This window comes from Oncorhynchus gorbuscha, linkage group LG12 (assembly GCF_021184085.1).
Source record: "Oncorhynchus gorbuscha isolate QuinsamMale2020 ecotype Even-year linkage group LG12, OgorEven_v1.0, whole genome shotgun sequence".
NCBI lineage: Eukaryota > Metazoa > Chordata > Actinopteri > Salmoniformes > Salmonidae > Oncorhynchus > Oncorhynchus gorbuscha.
Genome location: NC_060184.1, coordinates 73,325,703 through 73,349,505, shown reverse-complemented (window position 1 = coordinate 73,349,505; position 23,803 = coordinate 73,325,703). Strand labels below are relative to the sequence as shown.

The 23,803-nt window shown below is 44.2% G+C and overlaps 1 protein-coding gene and 1 pseudogene across 1 annotated transcript in view; one reads left to right on the top strand and one right to left on the bottom strand.

Annotated features, from left to right (window-relative positions):
- LOC123990421 (laminin subunit alpha-1-like) overlaps positions 1 to 5,707 on the bottom strand; it is a 91,934-nt gene extending 86,227 nt beyond the window's left edge. The window contains exon 1 of the mRNA XM_046290969.1: positions 5,453 to 5,707. Coding sequence (XP_046146925.1) covers positions 5,453 to 5,516 — 64 coding nt within the window. The 5' untranslated portion in view covers positions 5,517 to 5,707. The remainder of the gene's footprint in view (positions 1 to 5,452) is intronic.
- A 4,684-nt stretch (positions 5,708 to 10,391) lies between these two features.
- Positions 10,392 to 19,655, top strand: LOC123990420 (annotated as a pseudogene).
- Positions 19,656 to 23,803: the final 4,148 nt, after the last annotated feature.

The following is a 23,803-nucleotide window of genomic DNA, read 5'->3' as shown; positions in this document are numbered from 1 at the left end:
GGTCAGTGGGTACAGTGGGGCGGCAGGTAGCCTTGAGGTTAGAGCATTGGGCCAGTAACCAGGTCAGTGGGTACAGTGGGGCGGCAGGTAGCCTTGAGGTTAGAGCATTGGGCCAGTAACCAGGTCAGTGGGTACAGTGGGGCGGCAGGTAGCCTTGAGGTTAGAGCATTGGGCCAGTAACCAGGTCAGTGGGTACAGTGGGGCGGCAGGTAGCCTTGAGGTTAGAGCATTGGGCCAGTAACCAGGTCAGTGGGGCCAGTAACAGGTCAGTGGGGTGGGGCGGCAGGTAGCCTTGAGGTTAGAGCATTGGGCCAGTAACCAGGTCAGTGGGTACAGTGGGGCGGCAGGTAGCCTTGAGGTTAGAGCATTGGGCCAGTAACCAGGTCAGTGGGTACAGTGGGGCGGCAGGTAGCCTTGAGGTTAGAGCATTGGGCCAGTAACCAGGTCAGTGGGTACAGTGGGGCGGCAGGTAGCCTTGAGGTTAGAGCATTGGGCCAGTAACCAGGTCAGTGGGTACAGTGGGGCGGCAGGTAGCCTTGAGGTTAGAGCATTGGGCCAGTAACCAAAGGTTGCTGGTTTGAATTCTGGAGGCGACAAGGTGAACAAATCTGTCGCTCTACCCTTGAGTAAGGCACTTAACCCTAATTGCTCCAGTGACGCTGTACAATGGCTTCCCTGGCTGAGGCCCCACTCCCTGAGGGTGTATCATGGGGAGTTGGGATATCCCCCCCCCACCAAAGAAAATCCATTAAAGGACAAATATAAGCAGCCCTCAAATGATTATACAGCTCAGCTCATTAGTGTGAAAGGGACATCAGTCAGTCAGTGAGGCCTGGTCAATGTTTGGATAACAAGGCCCCGTGATTGACTGGCTTCGATCTGAGCAGGCCCCCAATGGTCAGAGGTCATCTCATCAGCCTTACCCAGGAGCGGCTTCTGCTGAGCGCCTGCCATCTTTGGAATGCCACTGAACACAAAAGACTAACATTTCAACAGTTCACTGGTAGATAGCATCTGGGGTGATAAGGTAAAAATGCTGTCCGTGGCTGAAGATGTTAGCCAGCTACCAGTTCAGCAGTTCAGGTCGCGTTACTCAACGCTCAGGGCACTCGGTTTAGCAAAGAATGTTGTGTAAATAGTGATGGTGAATTGATTAAACATGACAAATATTTTAACTGATCAATGCATTCTCTGTGTGGAACATATGAGTAAATAATATATTTTAGTAAAAATATAAATCTTAAGACAGGGAGTTTATTTGGAGAATTTTTTGTTCTTAACATTCTGAGTAAACCTCCCCCTCACAGTCAATAGTCTCGAAAACCCGACACAGTGACTATGGTCTGGTTTCATTGACTCACTCTTTTGGCAACTTTGAGAAGAAAAAAAGAAGGAATTTGAGGTTATGATCATCTTCATGGCCAATGTACAGGGTCACCGAGCGGGGGGGTTGGCGCATATCAGACTCAAAAGAAACACATGGGTTTTCTCTGCAACTTCCCTATTTCCATTGCACTTTATGATTATCAGTAGCATTTCATTGATATTATTCAAGTTATTATTACCTCTAAATATTAGTCGAGTATACAAATTAAGAAATGTCAGATTGGAGAGGATTGTCACGTTTTGGTATTGTGTCTGACTTGTACAGTGTGTATCGTCAGGTAACAAAGTTAGCACCACTTTGCCATAAAACATTTTGGTAGAAGGTAGTGTGGGGGGGTCCATTTAGCATCTTCACCCTGCACCTGAGAGAAAGATGGATTTTCACTTATAGCACCGCACCACTGTGGGATTTTGACTTTAACCAAAGCCTGCATGTCTTAGGCTACATTTTTGGTATTGACACAACTTAACGCATAGGCTATCAGACTCAAAAGAAACATGTGCAATTTCACTATTGTATCTGCCTACAGAGTAAGCCATTTATTTCAAATACTGACGCCTTGCAAATTGAGATGAGAGGGTGGTTTGCGATTACATTTATAATCCTTCTTTACTTCAAATAATTAGGCAGATCAGACCAAGCAGTCCCAGTAGTCAGATCAGCAGCAGTAAGGACAATAGTTTCAGCCTATGAGGTTGATCATTTCCCCGAGGGAAAAGTGCTAGGGAACACACACCGCACCGAATGTTCATCTGCTGTTCATCTGCAATTTGTTGCTCCATGGCTCAAAAGCTGTAGTGCAATTGGAAAATATTCAGATCCCTAGACTTTTTTTCACATTTTGATATGGTACAGCCTTATTCTAAAATGTATTAAATTATTTTTCCTCAATCTACACGCAATACCCCATAACGACATACCGAAAACAGGTTTTTAGAATTTTTTGCTAATAAAAAAAATGAAATACCTTACTTCCATAAGTATTTTGACCCTTTGCTATGAGACTCAAAATTGAGCTCAGGTGCATCCTGTTTCCATTGATCATCCTTAAATCATCCTTGATTTAGTCCACCTGTGGTAAATTCAATTAATTGAACATGATTTGGAAAGGCACACACCTGTCTATATAAGGTCCAAAAGTTGACAGTGCATGTCAGAGCAAAAACCAAACCATGAGGTCGAAGGAATTGTCTGTAGAGCTCTGAGACAGGATTGTGTCAAGGCACAGATCTGGGGAAGGGTACCAAAACATTTCTGCAGCATTGAAGGTCCCCAAGTACACAGTGGCCTCCATAATTTTTAAATGGAAGAAGTTTGGATGTCACACCCTGACCTTAGAGAGCCGTTTTATTTCTCTATTTGGTTAGGTCAGGGTGTGATGTGGGATGGGCATTCTATGTTTTGTATTTCTAGGTTTTGGCCGGGTATGGTTCTCAATCAGGGACACCTGTCTATCGTTGTCTTTGATTGGGAACCATACTTTTCAGTCCTTTCTTTGTGGGAAGTTAACTTTGTTTGTGGCACGTAGCCCTTCAGCTTCACGGTTGTTATGTATTGTTTATTGTTTTTGTCGGCGTCATCCTAAGTAAAAGGAATATGTATGCTCACCACGCTGAGCTTTGGTCTAGTTCTTTCGACGGCCGTGACATTGGGACCACGAAGACTCTTCCTAGAGCTGGCCACCCAGCCAAACTGAGCAATCGGGGAGAAGGGACTTGGTCAGAGAGGTGACCAAGAACCTAATGGTCGCTCTGACAGAGCTCCAGAGTTCCTCTGTGGAGATGGAAGAACCTTCCAGAAGGACAAACATCTCTGCAGCACTCCACCAATCAGGCCTTTTTGGTAGAGTGGCCAGATGGAAGCAACTCCTCAGTAAAAGGCACATAACAGCCCGCTTGGAGTTTGCCAAAAGACACCTGAAGGACTCTCGGACCACGAGAAACAAGATTCTCTTGACTGATGAATCCAAGATTGAACTCTTTGGCCTGAATGCCAAGTGTCACGTCTGGAGGAAACCTGGCACCATCCCTACGGTGAAGCATCATGCTGTGGGGATGTTTTTCAGTGGCTGGGACTGGGAGACTAGGCAGGATCAAGGGAAAGATGAAGTACGGAGAGATACTTAATGAAAACCTGCTCCAGAGCACTCAGGACCTCAGACTGGAGTGAAGGTTCACCTTCCAACAGGACAATGACCCTAAGCACATAGCCAAGACAATGCAGGAGTGGCTTTGGGACAAGTCTCTGAATGTCCTTGAGTGGCCCAGCCAGAGCCCGGACTTGAACCCGATCGAACATCTCTGGAGAGACCTGAAAATAGCTGTGCAGCCACGCTCCCCATCCAACCTGACAGAGGTTGAGAGGATCTGCAGAGAAGAATGTAAGAAACTCCCCAAATACAGGTGTGCCAAGCTCTAAGACGATTACAGACTCTAGGCTGTAATCGTTGCCAAAGGTGCTTCAACCAAGTATTGAGTAAAGGGTTTGAATACTTATGTAAATGTGAAATTTCAGTTATTTTTTTATTGTACATTTGCAAAAATATCTAAAAACCTGTTTTTGCTTTGTCATTATGGGGTATTGTGTGTAGATTGATGGGGGAAACAACTATTTACTCCATTTTAGAATAAGGCTGTAACGTAACAAAATGTGGAACAAGTAAAGGGGTCTGAATACTTCCCGAATGCACTGTACCCATCCATCATCTTTGCTATAGCCAAAGATGATCTGTTGCTCAGTGACTGGTGAACTTTACAGGTGTTTCTGATTAATAATCAATGCCATGATGGTGGGTGGTACCATTCAAATAAAACCCAGCCCTAAAACGAAACGTAGGATAAAAATAATTTACACCTAATTTCATAGGAAAAGACAAGGCATCGGTACGAATTTGCACGAAGCGGGCAGTTCGGGTTTGTCACTTCAAGCCCAAGTATGTCATACTTTGACTAAAACTATGACTGATTGACTTACATTGTTGTGCAACACCATGGGTAAGCTCTGGTCATCGTCTTTTAGTATGAAAAACTTGTGTGGGCATTTAATTAGGGTCAAATTTGAACAATTATTCGTACAGTAATTAACTACAGAAAAACATGCAATTAACTTGATTTTAAAAAATGTATCGTTTGACAGCCCTACAATTTAATATATGTAATTGTGGCATATGAAGATCCCCAACATGGTTATGTCAACAGGTATAGGTAGAAGCTTCTCCAATTACGTTTGAGAAGAAGCCTCTTACAAGCAAGCCAGTATTCAGTATTCAAGAATATCAATTCAATTAAAAGTGTTCCTTAAATGTATTGAATTGAATGGGGGGACAAGTTACACAGCACATCAACATCTGATCTTGATTCAAATGTAATGTAAAAATAAAAAAAAAAAAAAGGAGAGGAGAGGAGACATGTAATGAAAGTTGGTCTATTTGAAGCCTAAAATCACCTCAAACATTTTCTACTGATGATTGTTGTTACAATTAGAGGAATTGAATTGGGCCTTGAGGCGACCTTAGCATGTTAGCGTGACTGTGCTTTGGAGAAAGAGGCGTCAGCAATTGTAAATAATTTCAATGACAATGGCCCGGAATTTCTCTCAAGGTGAGAACTAATAACGGTTTAACAAAGTAACTATCATGTAGATTGGCCAGTGATATTAGTTTCCTGGTGATGCAACTGGTTGTATTAAAACTGGATAGCATCGTTTGTAATAACTTAGAATCCTCCTGTTTGTAATTGTAAATTAATGGCTGAATTATTGTCCGCAATTTCAACACCAACACACCTATTACTTTTCACTCAATTTATGCAATAGATATTAGGCTATTTCTGTTTTAAACTGGCAAATGTAAAGAACAGTAAAATAGTAATTACTCAAGATGCGTTCTATCAACAAAGATACATCTACTATTCCTAATCTTCCACTTATGGTCTACATAAATTAAAGTGCATATCCCATACATTGCTTTAAGAATAAATAAATAAATGCTTTGCCTCCGACGCATTGAGACCTCGTGCTGAATGAGTGAAAAAACAGTCGATAGGAAAGAGATTATTTCCAGCTCACCTCTTTGCTGGCACTCCGCGGAGGATGCAGATAGCAGCACAATAGCACAGCATAAGAGCCTCATCTTTCACAACACATGTGGACTTCGGCTTCTAATAAATGTCTCCAATATTAATTTAGGGATATATTTTCTAATGTTTTACAGGAATTTATAGCCTGAAGTTGTCATGCACATTCGTTTCGCCTATGGTCTCTCTCTGTCATCTGTTCAGCGTGTACCCCTCTTCCACTCTCCTCCCTCCCCTCACTCATTCAGCTAACTTTTGTCTCAAGGTTTTTCTTTCGTCCCACTACAAAGTCCCTGGCTGGACCGCACCATTTGATGAGGAGTAGGGGGGATTGACCAAATTTGTCGAGATTTTATAATTGCTGCCTTTTACTCTCAACTACTCTTTACAAATTAAAATGGTTTTGACCTTTAAAAATGTACACTGTTTTGTGTTTAATGATACTTTTATTTTAGAAAGGTTTAGAATAACAAAAACTTTGCACCAAATTTGAAACGGTTAAAAAAAAATTTTTAATGAAGGCAACTTTTTTATGTAGTCTACCAAGCAGCCTATAGTCTATTTGACGATTTAATTATGTCAACATCCTACATAAAATATATCATGCAGTTTGGATATTCAACTATGCTTCACCATTTGGCAAGCAGTCGTTGTAATTGGATTATTACACCAAATTGTACAACTTGTAAAAAAGTAGCCGTGTAACCTCTATACAAGCAGAGGTATACGCTGCGCGATTTACATAGCAGTAGCCTACAGTACACCAGATACTGTTATTCTGCTGATAATACACTAAAGTCCATGTAAATATTGAACCATGATTGTGATACTGGAATGGAAAGCGTAGGTGCCTTTTTCCATCAAAGTTATGCAGGGCATTCAATAACCACAACCAACTGTACTTAAACATTTAATACAAGCCTATGAATGTATGAAACATTGGAAACTTGTCTTCCAGACTAATTTCAACAAAGCAAAACAAAACGAAGTTTTTTAGCTGACAACATCACAAAACCGATCTGTACTCTTCAATGGGGCAGAAGTCCTTGAGTTGTTGTCATTCAGCATGGCCAGCTACCAACAATGACAAGAAACAGCCATGTGGAGAATTTATAAGTGACTCGTGTCAGCTAAATTGAGTGTCATTATCTGGTCAGGAGGTGTGTGTATACTGCCCTCTTGTGGATATAATGAAAATGGGTGGGAATGTTAAGGGCAACAGCACTGCAGTAATAGACTACTAAATGAACTATTCAAGTCTTAGCCACATTCAGATTCTATAATTACAGACAGCTCCTCCCATGAATGCATGCCTGTCAGACTTTTATTCAATTATTTGATGGAAAAGATCTCTGTAATGTTTTAACGAGGCAACGTCCTCACCCTTTTTGTAGAATCAATGACTTTAGTGACTTTTTCCAGAAAGTCCCTTCCCAAGAAGAAAGGCCTTGCCATTGTACATGGCGATACCAGAGGACAGAGACATAATATGCATGATTATTAATTGTACAGATCAAATGAGGCTGCTGAGGGCGGAACGGCTCATAATAATGTCTGGAACGGAGCAAATGGAATGGCATCAAACACCTGGAGACCCTGTGTTTGATGTATTTGATTCCATTCCACTAATTCCAGTCATTACTACGACCCCATTCTCCCCAATTAAGGGACCACCAACCTCCTAAGGCATAGATTATCACGTGTAATAATGTCCTATTTTACTTCTGTGTATAGACAATGAGTGACTAATAAGCCTGCAAAGCATGAACATACCCCTACGACAACACCTATTCCTGTAACTATTCCTGTAAACCAGGGCATCATATAATGGGTTGGCCTTTTATTGAACAACACAGGAGCAGCCAACACCAATATACTGTATGGTTACAGTTAAATACAGGTTAAATAAAATAATACATTGTAACGTGAAACTCCCTTATAGAGTTAAGGCATCCAGTGATTCCAGTCTACAGATTTCACCAGGTTGTTTAGTATAACCAGGCTCCTCCTTGGTGGAGATACTAGGGGAACCAGATGGACCATTTTAGGGATGCATGTTTTCACCAGGTTGTTTAGTATAACCAGGCTCCTCCTTGGTGGAGATACTAGGGGAACCAGATGGACCGTTTTAGGGATACATGTTTTCACCAGGTTGTTTAGTATAACATGTTTTCACCAGGTTGTTTAGTATAACCAGGCTCCTCCTTGGTGGAGATACTAGGGGAACCAGATGGACCGTTTTAGGGATACATGTTTTCATCAGGTTGTTTAGTATAACCAGGCTCCTCCTTGGTGGAGATACTAGGGGAACCAGATGGACCGTTTTAGGGATACATGTTTTCACCAGGTTGTTTAGTATAACCAGGCTCCTCCTTGGTGGAGATACTAGGGGAACCAGATGGACCGTTTTAGGGATACATGTTTTCACCAGGTTGTTTAGTATAACCAGGCTCCTCCTTGGTGGAGATACTAGGGGAACCAGATGGACCGTTTTAGGGATACATGTTTTCACCAGGTTGTTTAGTATAACCAGGCTCCTCCTTGGTGGAGATACTAGGGGAACCAGATGGACCGTTTTAGGGATACATGTTTTCACCAGGTTGTTTAGTATAACCAGGCTCCTCCTTGGTGGAGATACTAGGGGAACCAGATGGACCGTTTTAGGGATACATGTTTTCACCAGGTTGTTTAGTATAACCAGGCTCCTCCTTGGTGGAGATACTAGGGGAACCAGATGGACCGTTTTAGGGATGCATGTTTTCACCAGGTTGTTTAGTATAACCAGGCGCCTCCTTGGTGGAGATACTAGGGGAACCAGATGGACCGTTTTAAGGATACATGTTTTCACCAGGTTGTTTAGTATAACCAGGCTCCTCCTTGGTGGAGATACTAGGGGAACCAGATGGACCGTTTTAGGGATGCATGTTTTCACCAGGTTGTTTAGTATAACCAGGCGCCTCCTTGGTGGAGATACTAGGGGAACCAGATGGACCGTTTTAGGGATGCATGTTTTCACCAGGTTGTTTAGTATAACCAGGCACCTCCTTGGTGGAGATACTAGGGGAACCAGATGGACCGTTTTAGGGATGCATGTTTTCACCAGGTTGTTTAGTATAACCAGGCGCCTCCTTGGTGGAGATACTAGGGGAACCAGATGGACCGTTTTAGGGATGCATGTTTTCACCAGGTTGTTTAGTATAACCAGGCTCCTCCTTGGTGGAGATACTAGGGGAACCAGATGGACCGTTTTAGGGATGCATGTTTTCACCAGGTTGTTTAGTATAACCAGGCTCCTCCTTGGTGGAGATACTAGGGGAACCAGATGGACCGTTTTAGGGATACATGTTTTCACCAGGTTGTTTAGTATAACCAGGCTCCTCCTTGGTTGAGATACTAGGGGAACCAGATGGACCGTTTTAGGGATGCATGTTTTCACCAGGTTGTTTAGTCTGTATCTGTATCTACAGCAGCTTCTGTCAGGGAGGAACTTATTAGGCCAGACTGAGGAAAGGTCATGGTAGCAGGTGTATGTATAAATATGAGGAGCAATGAACATAACCCCTATTGACACAGACAGGACAGCACAGACAGGACGGGACAGGACAGGACAGGACAGGACAGGACAGAGACAGGACAGACAGGACAGAGCAGACAGGACAGGACAAACATGACAGAGACAGGACAGACAGATAGACAGACAGACAGGACAGACATGACAGAGACAGGACAGACAGACAGATAGACAGACAGGACAGACATGACAGAGACAGGACAGACAGGACAGAGCAGACAGGACAGACAGATATACAGACAGACAGGACAGACATGACAGAGACAGGACAGACAGGACAGAGCAGACAGGACAGGACAGGACAGGACAGGACAGACAGATAGACAGGACAAACAAGACAGAGACAGGACAGACAGAAGACAGATAGACAGGATAGACAGGACAGACAGATAGAAAGGACAAACAAGACAGAGACAGGACAGACAGATAGACAGGATAGACAGGACAGACAGGACAGACAGATAGACAGGACAAACAAGACAGAGACAGGACAGACAGATAGAAAGACAGACAGGACAGACATGACAGAGACAGACAGATAGACAGACAGACAGGACAGAAATGACAGAGACAGGACAGACAGGACAGATAGACAGGACAGAGCAGACAGGACAGACAGATAGACAGGACAGACAGGACAGGACAGAACAGACAGATAGACAGGACAAACAAGACAGAGACAGGACAGACAGATAGACAGACAGACAGGACAGACATGACAGAGACAGGACAGACAGATAGACAGACAGACAGATAGACAGACAGACAGACAGACAGGACTGACATGACAGAGACAGGACAGACAGGACAGACAGATAGACAGGACAGACAGGACAGGACAGGCAGATAGACAGGACAAACAAGACAGAGACAGGACAGACAGATAGACAGGATAGACAGGACAGACAGATAGAAAGGACAAACATGACAGAGACAGACAGGATAGACAGGATAGACAGGATAGACAGGACAGACAGACAGACATGACAGAGACAGACAGACAGACAGACAGGACAGACATGACAGAGACAGGACAGACAGGACAGACAGATAGACAGGACAAACAAGACAGAGACAGGACAGACAGATAGACAGGATAGACAGGACAGACAGGACAGACAGATAGACAGGACAAACAAGACAGAGACAGGACAGACAGATAGACAGATAGACAGGACGGGACAGACAGATAGACAGGACAGACAGATATACAGATAGACAGGACAAACAAAACAGAGACAGGACAGACAGATAGACAGGATAGACAAGACAGACAGACAGAACTATTGGTTCTATTGTTAAAGGGATAAGGGATGGAAGCAGGTGTACTATATCATTGCTCCAACCAGAAGAGACATCTATGTTAGGACTTCAGGGCCTGGTCATCTACAAGCGACTGGAACATTCAGTTTATAAACAGCAGAAGGTCAGCGAGAGTCTGGATAGGCCTTATCTGTCACACAGACGAGATGGATAGAGGCATGCTCTGAAGACACATTGTTATTCTGATATTAGAATAGCATTGTAGAATGCAGTTCAGAACCAATGGGTTACTGGGAATAACCCCTGTTACTTGGAAGTATTGTTATCTACAGTATCTATTGATACCAATACAATCATGTTTTTGTTGTTTTCTCTTAGAGTTTGTCTAACTAAAATCATGTTTTTGTAACTCATGTCCTTCAGTGGTAATCTAATCACCTGTCATCTCCTGTCTGTGTAACAGTATAACTCCCGACCCTCTCCTCGCCCTTACCTGGGCTCGAACCAGGGACCCTCGGCACACATCAACAACTGGCAGGGCAAGGGTAACAACTACTTCAAGGTCTCAGAGCGAGTGACGTCACCCGATTGAAACGCTATTAGCGCGCACCACCGCTAACTAGCTAGCTATTTGACATGGACTGCTGAAACTTGCTGTTAGATGGGCTCTCCGCTTGTGCCATCAAACAACGTATGGAGAATGCCACAGTCCGCCTGGTGTTCAACCTTCCCAAGTTCTCCCATGTCACCCTACTCCTCGGCACACTCCACTGGCTTCCAGTCGAAGCTCACATCCACTTCAAGGCCACGGTACTTGTCTACACAGAAGCAAGAGGAACTGCCCCTCTCTATCTTCAGGTTATGTTTAAACCCGACACCCCAACCCAAGCACTTCATTCTGACACCTCTGGTCTCTTGGCTCTCCCACTCCTATGGGAGGGCAGCTCCCGCACAGCCCAGTCAAAGCGCTTCTCTGTCCTGTGACCCCAATGGTGGAACCAGCTTCCCCTTGAAGCGAGGACAGCAGAGTCCCTGCCCATCTTCTGAAAACTTTTGATTCCCTACCTCTTCAGAATATCTTAAATAATCAGCTTCCACTTAAGAAACATTTTGTAACCGAATTGGTGTAATGAATACCGCCCTGGTTTTCTTAACCCTGGTTGCTATAGTCCACTCCCCTGCTGGTGTCCCAGGTCTTATTTAGTCTCTGAATTCAAGGGAAGAATGTGAAATAGCAGGGCTATAATGGTTTTATATATATATTTATCTTTTCTTTTGGTGTGAATATTAAATGTTTTATTTTAACTTGATAAAATAAAGACCAGTAATACACTTTGTCCTCTGAAGTGGTGGCGGGCTTAAAATAAAAACATCTCCTTTCAAACACAACAGACAAATAAATGCCTCATGAAATTACAATGAACACAAAGTCAAGTGTTTTAATTTAATTAAAAAGTAACCAGAAATATTTCTGAGACATACAGTACTCAACACTGAGACATACAGTACTCAACACCGAGGCATACAGTACTCAACACTGAGACATACAGTACTCAACACTGATACATACAGTACTAAATGCTAAGCATATAGTACTCAACACTGTGGCCTACAGTACTCAACACTAAGACACACAGTACTCAACACTGTGGCCTACAGTACTCAACACTAAGACATATAGTACTCAACACTGATACATACAGTACTCAATGCTAAGCATATAGTACTCAACACTGTGGCCTACAGTACTCAACACTAAGACATACAGTACTCAACACTGATACATACAGTACTCAATGCTAAGCATATAGTACTCAACACTGTGGCCTACAGTACTCAACACTAAGACATATAGTACTCAACACTAAGACATATGGTACTCAACACTGAGACATATAGTACTCAACACTAACACATATAGTACGCAACACTGAGACATACAGTACTCAATACTGAGACATACAGTACTCAGCACTGAGACATACAGTGCTCAACACTATGGCCTACAGTACTCAACACTGATACATACAGTACTCAACACTGTGGCATACAGTACTCAACACTGAGACATACAGTGCTCAACACTGAGACATACAGAACTCAACACTGAGACATAGTACTCAACACTGAGACATACAGTACTCAACACTGGGACATACAGAACTCAACACTGAGACATAGTACTCAACACTGGGACATACAGAACTCAACACTGAGACATAGTACTCAACACTGAGACATACAGAACTCAACACTGAGACATAGTACTCAACACTGTGGCATACAGTACTCAACACTGAGACATACAGTGCTCAACACTGAGACATACAGAACTCAACACTGAGACATAGTACTCAACACTGAGACATACAGTACTCAACACTGGGACATACAGAACTCAACACTGAGACATAGTACTCAACACTGAGACATACAGTACTCAACACTGAGACATACAGTACTAAACACTGATACATACAGAACTCAACACTGAGACATAGTACTCAACACTGAGACATACAGTACTCAACACTGAGACATACAGAACTCAACACTGAGACATACAGAACTCAACACTGAGACATACAGAACTCAACACTGTAGCCTAGAACTGATACAGCTTACTATTATTACCTACCGACTTTGTCTTCAGTTTCCTGAGCAACTTGTTGATGTACTTTCCATGCGGCCTTGTCTCTCTCTATGTCCTGGTCATGTTCCCTGAATGAATCTCTTGTACCAGGAATGGCCAGAGTCAGCTCTTCAGAGATTAGTAACTGAGAGGGCAAGATCCTAAGGCTATGGTGCAACTGCTTAGGTGACGCTAGGCCTCTCAAGGATCCACACAGGGGACACAACGGCTGAGGTGTCATTGCTTTCTTTAGCAGTTTGGACTCTTGCTGGACAGGTTTAAGGAAACGGTGAGTCCTCATTTCTAGGTTTGAGGGGGAAGTTGTTTTGAAGGAAATACACGGACCAAGATCAAACTATTTTCTCTGATCTGCTGCGCCATCTTGTGGTGATTTGGGATGATATGTTGCCTCTCCATGATGACGTTCAGTGAGCAGTGCTTGACAGCCATAGAACAACATGACTTTTAAAAGCTTAAGAACAGTCTATCCGACTCTTTTCTCTCTCCCTACCTCGTCTTCTTTATTGAAATCTAATCAAATCCGTCCCTACCCTAGCTCTGTCTCTGTCCGGGGGGGTGGGGTGCAATTAGAGAGAATCAGAGAGCCATAATGAGTCCGGCTGAGGCTAGGAGGCTACTCTTCCATCTCTTCCATTAGCCATGGAAGCAGCAGCTGAAGCCCATTTGCAGATCCTCACAGTTGGTACCATTACCCTGCTGATAGAAGTCCTGCTTGCCTGGCACGGGCACCAATCGACAGTCCGCTGCTAATGGAATGGCACTAGGGCAGGAAGTGTGTGAGCAGAATGAGCCCAGGTACCTCAAGCCATCCAATTATGTGGCTAAAGTGACTGTTACAACTCCAGGAGCAAACGCTCTGTCTCATCTGAGAGATAACAATGTCTGTCAAGTCATTTATTTGAACCTTTATTTTACCAGGTAAGTTGACTGAGAACACATTCTCATTTACAGCAACAATCTAGAGAATGGTTACAGGGGAGAAGAGATGAATGAACCAATTGGAAGCTGGGGATGATTAGATGTCCATGATAGTAATTTAGCCAGGACATGGGGTTAACACCACTACTCTTACAAAAAGTGCCATGGGATCTTCAGTGATCACAAAGAGTCAGGACACTAGTTCAACGTCCCATCCGAAAGATGGCACCCTACACAGGGAAATGTTCACAATCACCGCCCTGGGGCATTGAGTTATTTTTTGGGGGACCAGAGGAAAAGTGCCTCCGACTGGCCCTCCAACACCACTTCGGGCAGCATCTGGTCTTTCATGCAGGGACCAACCAGGACCAACCCTGCTTAGCTTCAGAGGCAAGACAGCAGTGGGATGCAGGGGGGTGAGATTATGGAAGTCTTGTGCAGAGAGACAGAGAGACAGTCAGAGAGAGAGAGATACATTTTCATTTGAGTCATTTAGCAGACGCTCTTATTCAGAGCAACTTACAGGAGCAGTTGGGGTTAAAGGGACACCTTGTATCTACTCTGCCAGAGTCAGATGAACTCCTGGATAACATTTTATGTCTCTGTGTCCAACATGAGCGAGCCAATGCTAACTAGCATTAGCACAATTAATGGAAGTCTATGGGTATCTCCTAGCATGCAACTTTCTTCAAATCGCACACAGCGACATCCAAATGGTATCCCTTTAAATGCTTGGCACATCAACAGATGTTTCACTTAGTCGGCTCTGGAATATGAACCATCAACCTTTCAGTTACTGGCCTAATGCTCTTAATCGCTAGGCTACCTGCTGCATAGATAGATAGATAGATAGATAGATAGATAGATAGATAGATAGATAGATAGATAGATAGATAGATAGATAGATAGATAGATAGATAGATAAGCAGGCTGGCAGACCGATAGGCAGGCAGACAGAGAGAGAGAGAGAGAGAGAGAGAGAGAGAGAGAGAGAGAGAGAGAGAGAGAGAGAGAGAGAGAGAGGCAGACAGATAGGAAGACAGACAGAGAAACAGATAGGCAGGCAGAAAGATAAAAATATAAATAGGCAGGCAGACAGATAAGCAGTCAGACAGATAAACAGATAGATAGATAGATAGATAGATAGATAGATAGATAGATAGATAGATAGATAGATAGATAGATAGATAGATAGATAGATAGATAGGCAGACAGACAGACAGACAGATAAACAGATAGATAGATAGACACAAATATAAATAGGCAGGCAGACAGATAAGCAGTCAGACAGATAAACAGATAGATAGGCAGACAGACAGACAGATAGATAGATAGATAGATAGATAGATAGATAGATAGATAGATAGATAGATAGATAGATAGATACAAATATAGATAGATAGGCAGGCAGACAGACAGATAAACAGATAGATAGATAGGCAAACAGACAGATATAGTTGAAGTTTGAAGTTTACATACACTTAGATTGGAGTCATTAATTGTCCTTTGACAGCTCTTTGGTCTTGGGCATAGTGGAGTTTGGAGTGTGACTGTTTGAGCTTGTGCACAGGTGTCTTTTATACTGATAACAAGTTCAAACAGGTACCATTAATGCAGGTAACGAGTGGAGGACAGAGGAGCCTCTAAAAGAAGAAGTTACAGGTCTGTGAGAGCCAGAAATCTTGCTTGTTTGTAGGTGACCAAATACTTATTTTCCACCATAATTTGCAAATAAATTCATACAAAATCCTACAATGTGATTTTCTGGCTTTTTGTCTGTCATAGTTGAAGTGTACCTATGATGAAAATTACAGGCCTCTCTCATCTTTTTAAGTGGGAGAACTTGCACAATTGGTGGCTGACTAAATACTTTTTTGCCCCACTGTATGCATAGTCACTTTAATTATACATTTATGTACATACTTCCTCAATTGGGCCGACCAACCAGTGCTCCCGCACATTGACTAACCGGGCTATCTGCATTGTGTCCCGCCAAATGTTCATAAATGACCAGCATGGTCGAATAATAATAAGGCAGAACAGTTGAAACTGGAGCAGCAGCACAGTCAGGTGGACTGGGGACAGCAAGGAGTCATCATGTCAGGTAGTCCTGGGACACGGTCCTAGGGCTCAGGTCCTCCGAGAAAGAGAAAGAAAGAGAGAATTAGAGAGAGCATATGTGGGGTGGCCAGTCCTCTTCTGGCTGTGCCGGGTGGAAATTATAACAGAACATGGCCAAGATGTTCAAATGTTCATAAATGACCAGCATGGTCGAATAATAGTAAGGCAGAACAGTTGAAACTGGAGCAGCAGCATGGCCAGGTGGACTGGGGACAGCAAGGAGTTATCATGTCAGGTAGTCCTGGGGCATGGTCCTAGGGCTCAGGTCAGTTGAAACTGGAGCAGCAGCATGGCCAGGTGGACTGGGGACAGCAAGGAGTCATCATGTCAGGTAGTCCTGGGGCATGGTCCTAGGGCTCAGGTCCTCCGAGAGAGAGAAAGAAAGAAGGAGAGAATTAGAGAACGCACACTTAGATTCACACAGGACACCGAATAGGACAGGAGAAGTACTCCAGATATAACAAACTGTCCCTAGCCCCCCGATACAAACTACTGCAGCATAAATACTGGAGGCTGAGACAGGAGGGGTCAGGAGACACTGTGGCCCCATCCGAGGTCTACAGCTGTATTCGGTGCATGTGATTTGATTTGATCATGTTGTGGGTGTGCTTTGCTGCAGGAGGGACTAGGGCACTTCACAAAATAGATAGCATCATGAGATAGTGGATTATGTGTCTGTCTATCCCTGTTCTCTCCTCTCTGCACAGACCATACAAACGCTCCACACCGCGTGGCCACCCTAATCTGGTGGTCCCAGCGCGCGTGACCCACGTGGAGTTCCAGGTCTCCGGTAGCCTCTGGAACTGCCGATCTGCGGCCAACAAGGCAGAGTTCATCTCAGCCTATGCCTCCCTCCAGTCCCTCGACTTCTTGGCAATGACGGAAACATGGATCACCACAGATAACACTGCTACTCCGACTGCTCTCTCTTCGTCCTCCCACGTGTTCTCGCACACCCCGAGAGCTTCTGGTCAGCGGGGTGGTGGCACCGGGATCCTCATCTCTCCCAAGTGGTCATTCTCTCTTTCTCCCCTTACCCATCTGTCTATCGCCTCCTTTGAATTCCATGCTGTCACAGTTACCAGCCCTTTCAAGCTTAACATCCTTATCATTTATCGCCCTCCAGGTTCCCTCGGAGAGTTCATCAATGAGCTTGATGCCTTGATAAGCTCCTTTCCTGAGGACGGCTCACCTCTCACAGTTCTGGGCGACTTTAACCTCCCCACGTCTACCTTTGACTCATTCCTCTCTGCCTCCTTCTTTCCACTCCTCTCTTCTTTTGACCTCACCCTCTCACCTTCCCCCCCTACTCACAAGGCAGGCAATACGCTCGACCTCATCTTTACTAGATGCTGTTCTTCCACTAACCTCATTGCAACTCCCCTCCAAGTCTCCGACCACTACCTTGTATCCTTTTCCCTCTCGCTCTCATCCAACACTTCCCACACTGCCCCTACTCGGATGGTATCGCGCCGTCCCAACCTCCGCTCTCTCTCCCCCGCTACTCTCTCCTCTTCCATCCTGTCATCTCTTCCCTCTGCTCAAACCTTCTCCAACCTATCTCCTGATTCTGCCTCCTCAACCCTCCTCTCCTCCCTTTCTGCATCCTTTGACTCTCTATGTCCCCTATCCTCCAGGCCGGCTCGGTCCTCCCCTCCCGCTCCGTGGCTCGACGACTCATTGCGAGCTCACAGAACAGGGCTCCGGGCAGCCGAGCGGAAATGGAGGAAAACTCGCCTCCCTGCGGACCTGGCATCCTTTCACTCCCTCCTCTCTACATTTTCCTCCTCTGTCTCTGCTGCTAAAGCCACTTTCTACCACTCTAAATTCCAAGCATCTGCCTCTAACCCTAGGAAGCTCTTTGCCACCTTCTCCTCCCTCCTGAATCCCCCCCCCTCCTCCCTCTCTGCAGACGACTTCGTCAACCCTTTTGAAAAGAAGGTCGACAACATCCGATCCTCGTTTGCTATGTCAAACGACACCGCTGGTTCTGCTCACACTGCCCTACCCTGTGCTCTGACCTCTTTCTCCCCTCTCTCTCCAGATGAAATCTTGCGTCTTGTGACGGCCGGCCGCCCAACAACCTGCCCGCTTGACCCTATCCCCTCCTCTCTTCTCCAGACCATTTCCGGAGACCTTCTCCCTTACCTCACCTCGCTCATCAACTCATCCCTGACCGCTGGCTACGTCCCTTCCGTCTTCAAGAGAGCGAGAGTTGCACCCCTTCTGAAAAAACCTACACTCGATCCCTCCGATGTCAACAACTACAGACCAGTATCGCTTCTTTCTTTTCTCTCCAAAACTCTTGAACGTGCCGTCCTTGGCCAGCTCTCCCGCTATCTCTCTCAGAATGACCTTCTTGATCCAAATCAGTCAGGTTTCAAGACTAGTCATTCAACTGAGACTGCTCTTCTCTGTATCACGGAGGCGCTCCGCACTGCTAAAGCTAACTCTCTCTCCTCTGCTCTCATCCTTCTAGACCTATCGGCTGCCTTCGATACTGTGAACCATCAGATCCTCCTCTCCACCCTCTCCGAGTTGGGCATCTCCGGCGCGGCCCACGCTTGGTTGCGTCCTACCTGACAGGTCGCTCCTACCAGGTGGCGTGGCGAGAATCTGTCTCCTCACCACGCGCTCTCACCACTGGTGTCCCCCAGGGCTCTGTTCTCGAGGACGGGGTTGTGGATTGGGAGGGTTACCCTTCACGTCTGGAACCACAGTGATGACTATTCTCCGCTTTTGATTTTCCGCCCTCTCCTATTCTCGCTATACACCAAGTCACTTGGCTCTGTCATAACCTCACATGGTCTCTCCTATCATTGCTATGCAGACGACACACAATTAATCTTCTCCTTTCCCCCTTCTGATGACCAGGTGGCGAATCGCATCTCTGCATGTCTGGCAGACATATCAGTGTGGATGACGGATCACCACCTCAAGCTGAACCTCGGCAAGACGGAGCTGCTCTTCCTCCCGGGGAAGGACTGCCCGTTCCATGATCTCGCCATCACGGTTAACAACTCCATTGTGTCCTCTTCCCAGAGCGCTAAGAACCTTGGCGTGATCCTGGACAACACCCTGTCGTTCTCAACTAACATCAAGGCGGTGGCCCGTTCCTGTAGGTTCATGCTCTACAACATCCTCAGAGTACGACCCTGCCTCACACAGGAAGCGGCGCAGGGCCTAATCCAGGCACTTGTCATCTCCCGTCTGGATTACTGCAACTCGCTGTTGGCTGGGCTCCCTGCCTGTGCCATTAAACCCCTACAACTCATCCAGAACGCCGCAGCCCGTCTGGTGTTCAACCTTCCCAAGTTCTCTCACGTCACCCCGCTCCTCCGCTCTCTCCACTGGCTTCCAGTTGAAGCTCGCATCCGCTACAAGACCATGGTGCTTGCCTACGGAGCTGTGAGGGGAACGGCACCTCAGTACCTCCAGGCTCTGATCAGGCCCTACACCCAAACAAGGGCACTGCGTTCATCCACCTCTGGCCTGCTCGCCTCCCTACCACTGAGGAAGTACAGTTCCCGCTCAGCCCAGTCAAAACTGTTCGCTGCTCTGGCCCCCCAATGGTGGAACAAACTCCCTCACGACGCCAGGACAGCGGAGTCAATCACCACCTTCCGGAGACACCTGAAACCCCACCTCTTTAAGGAATACCTAGGATAGGATAAAGTAATCCTTCTCACCCCCCCTTAAAAGATTTAGATGCACTATTGTAAAGTGGCTGTTCCACTGGATGTCATAAGGTGAATGCACCAATTTGTAAGTCGCTCTGGATAAGAGTGTCTGCTAAATGACTTAAATGTAAATGTAAGATAGGAAAATTATGTGGATATATTGAAGCAACATCTCAAGACATCAGTCAGGAAGTTAAAGCTTGGTCGCAAATGGGTCTTCCAAATGTTCAATGACCCCAAGCATACTTCCAAAGTTGTGGCAAAATAATAAATAAAATTTGATTTGATTGAAAGGCAATGCTACCAAATACTTATTGAGTGTGTGTAAACTTCTGACCCACTGGGAATGTGATGAAAGAAATAAAAGCTGAAATAAATAATTCTCTCTACTATTATTCTTACATTTCACATTCTTAAAATGAAGTGGTGATCCTAACTGACCTAAGACAGGGAGTTTTTACGAGGATTAAATGTCAGGAATTGTGAAAAACTGAGTTTAAATGTATTTGGCCAAGGTGTGTGTAAACTTCCGACTTCAATTGTAGATAGGCAAGCAGGCAGGCAGAGAGAGAGAGAAGCATTCTATGTCATCAAAAGGAATATAAAGTTCGACAGACCAATTAGGATCTTGCAAAAAAATACTTGAATCAGCAATGTGACTGACCCAAACTTAAGGAAAGCTTTGACTGTGTACAGACTCAGTGAGCATAGCCTTGCTATTGAGAAAAGCCACTGTAGGCAGATCTGGCTCTCAAGAGAAGACGGGCTATGTGCACACTGCCCACAAAATGAGGTGGAAACTGATCTGCACTTCCTACCCTCCTGCCCAAAGTATGACCATATTAGAGACACATATTTCCCTCAGATTACACAGATCCACAAAGAACTCGAAAACAAACCCGAAATTGATAAACTCCCATATCTACTGGGTGAAATACCACAGTGTGCCATCACAGCAGCAATATTTGTGACCTGTTGCCACAAGAAAAGGGCAACCAGTGAAGAACAAACATCATTGTAAATACAACCCATATTTATTTTTATTTATTTTCCCTTTTGTACTTTAACCATTTACACATTGTTATAACACTGTATATATACATAATATGATATTTGTAATGTCTTTATTCTTTTGGAACTTCTTTGAGTGTAATGTTTACTGTTACTTTTTATTGTTTATTTCACTTTTGTTTATTATCTACTTCACTTGCTTTTGCAATGTTAACATATGTTTCCCCTTGAATTGAGAGAGAGAGAGAGAGAGAGAGAGAGAGAGAGAGAGAGAGAGAGAGAGAGAGAGAGAGAGAGAGAGAGAGAGAGAGAGAGAGAGATTGGCAGACAGACAGACAGATAGGCAGGCAGGCAGACAGATAAACAGATAGACAGATAAACAGAGAGATTGGCAGGCAGACAGACAGGTTGGCAGGCAGCCAGATAAACAGATAGATAGGCAAGAAGATAGATAGATAAACAGATAGGCAGGCAGACAGATAAACAGATAAACAGATAGGCAGGCAGACAGATGGACAGGTAGACAGACAGATAAACAGATAGACAGATAGGCAGGCAGACAGATAGGCAGACAGATAAACAGATAGGCAGACAGATAGACAGATAGGCAGGCAGACAGACAGATAAAAAGATAGACAGATAGGCAGGCAGACAGATAGGCAGACAGATAAACAGATAGACAGATAGGTGGCAAGACAGACAGATAAACAGATAGGCAGACAGATAAACAGATAGGCAGACAGATAGACAGATAGGCAGGCAGACAGACAGATAAAAAGATAGACAGATAGGCAGGCAGAGACAGACAGACAGATAAACAGATAGGCAGGTAGACAGATAAACAGATAGGCAGACAGACAGACAGATAAAAAGATAGACAGATAGGCCGGCAGACAGACAGACAGATAAACAGATAGGCAGGTAGACAGATAAACAGATAGGCAGACAGATAAACAGGTAGACAGATCAATATAATGAATAGTGGTAAAACACAGTACATCTATCTACCTTCACTCTCTGGTGAGGCTCCATGCTCTGCTGTGTTTGTAATGTGTGTCTCTCCCCAGGTGGGGCCTAGTTAGGCTGCACAGCAGTACTTCATCATGGCGAGCGCCTGTTGTCAGAAGCACAATTGTTTTTATCCTCAGATGCTGTTTCAGCAGCCCAAACCTGATTTGGGTACTTTGTAACTGCATTAACCGTATACTGTGGTCATACGTCACCTTCCCCCACCACCTCTCAGGGAACATTACAAATGGCATCTTTATGTTGTGTAATAGCCTGTGGGGTTGATATCCTCCTACCTATTCATCATATTGTTCCACTCTATGTCCACATTATTTTTGGTGGGTGAGTTTAAGCATTATATTTGCCACTTGTTCCGGCTGCAGAGATAGATGAACAAATTACATTTCAGCTATTAAATAGTCCCCTGTTGAATACGGAATATATAATTGAATTCATAGGAGGCTGTGGAAAATTGAAAATATACGTTTACCCGGAGACTCTGAGCCATTACAGGAACTAAGACCCATTGGCACAACTGTACACCCACTAGGATCAGCACCAAAAATAATGTTCTTCATTCTGTAAGGCAATATAACAGGCTGTACTATTTATTGATCACTTCAATGGTTTGATCAATACTCACATGTTTAGGTAATACAGTCCTGTTTTCAGTTTATGGTTGTTTCTACTCAGAGTGTAACCAGACAACTTACTACAGGCTTTTGGCATAAGGCCAAAAGACGCTGACTGGAGAAAAAGTCAAATGGAAGATGGAGAGACATAATTACCCTCAATTACCATAACACCTGGTAGGATACCGGGGGCTACTGTAACAGTTTTTGTATTTTACTCTATTGCTCAGAAACCACTTGAACTAAGACAGCAATTTTTTCTCATAATCATTCATTCCATTTATATGTCTGTACATAAAACGGTCAGTTCACAATATTGATTTTAATCCAAAGTCCAGACATTACATTTGCCTCAGTTTCAGGGGCAATTGTAACACTAGCTGGGGTCAAATATAACATCTAAAAATGAACCAAATACATTCACTTAACTTAAAAAATCATAGACATATGCAATGATTTTGCACAAAATATTAGTATTTCTACGTAGTTATGCGTAACTGATTATTACAGTAACACCCATGTTTTAGCATGGCCATTCTGTTCCTCTCAAACATCTCAATAGTCTGATGGTGTCCAGATTATATCTATGTACAACTTCTTAGGCACTCTCTGTCACGACCGTCTAAGGTGGAAACAGCGGACCAAACGCGGCGAGGCGAGCGTACATACTTCTTTATTATAAGATGTCACCAACAAAACAATAAACATCCAACCGAACCGCCAACATAGTGCTCACAGGCAACTATACATGGACAACTAGCCACAAATACAGGTGGGGAAAAAGGCTACCTAAGTATGGTTCTCAATCAGAGACAACGATAGACAGCTGCCTCTGATTGAGAACCACACCAGGACAAACACACAGAAATACAAATCATAGAAAAAGGGACATAGAATGCCCACCCAAATCACACCCTGACCAAACCAAAATAGAGACCTAATAAAGCTCTCTACGGTCAGGGAGTGACACCTCTACAGGACTTCAAGGCTATTTAAAATGAGTATTTGTATCGTCCATGTATAATTCATACAATCTTAAAGGTCAAATCAGTTGTTTTCATGATTTGGCTCAGGGTCATTACAATTGCCCCCAGCTGCCATGACACTTATTGTGCATAACAAGGGACTACAATTATAATTTTTTTTAAATTTTACCTTTATTTAACCAGGCAAGTCAGTTAAGAACATATTCTTATTTTCAATGACGGAGGAACAGTGGGTTAACTGCCTGTTCAGGGGCAGAACGACAGATTTGTACCTTGTCGGCTTGGGGGTTTGAACTCGCAACCTTCCAGTTACTAGTCCAACGCTCTAACCACTAGGCTACGCTGCCGCCCAATAGAGATACTTACTTTCTGTCAATGTTCAACCAACAGATAGTGATGAAAATGATGCTAGTTTGAATTATTGGACATTAATGCTCAGGGCAGTTTGAGAAAAATACAGCTGGTGGAAAAAAATACTTTCATCCCTAAAAAACTAACAT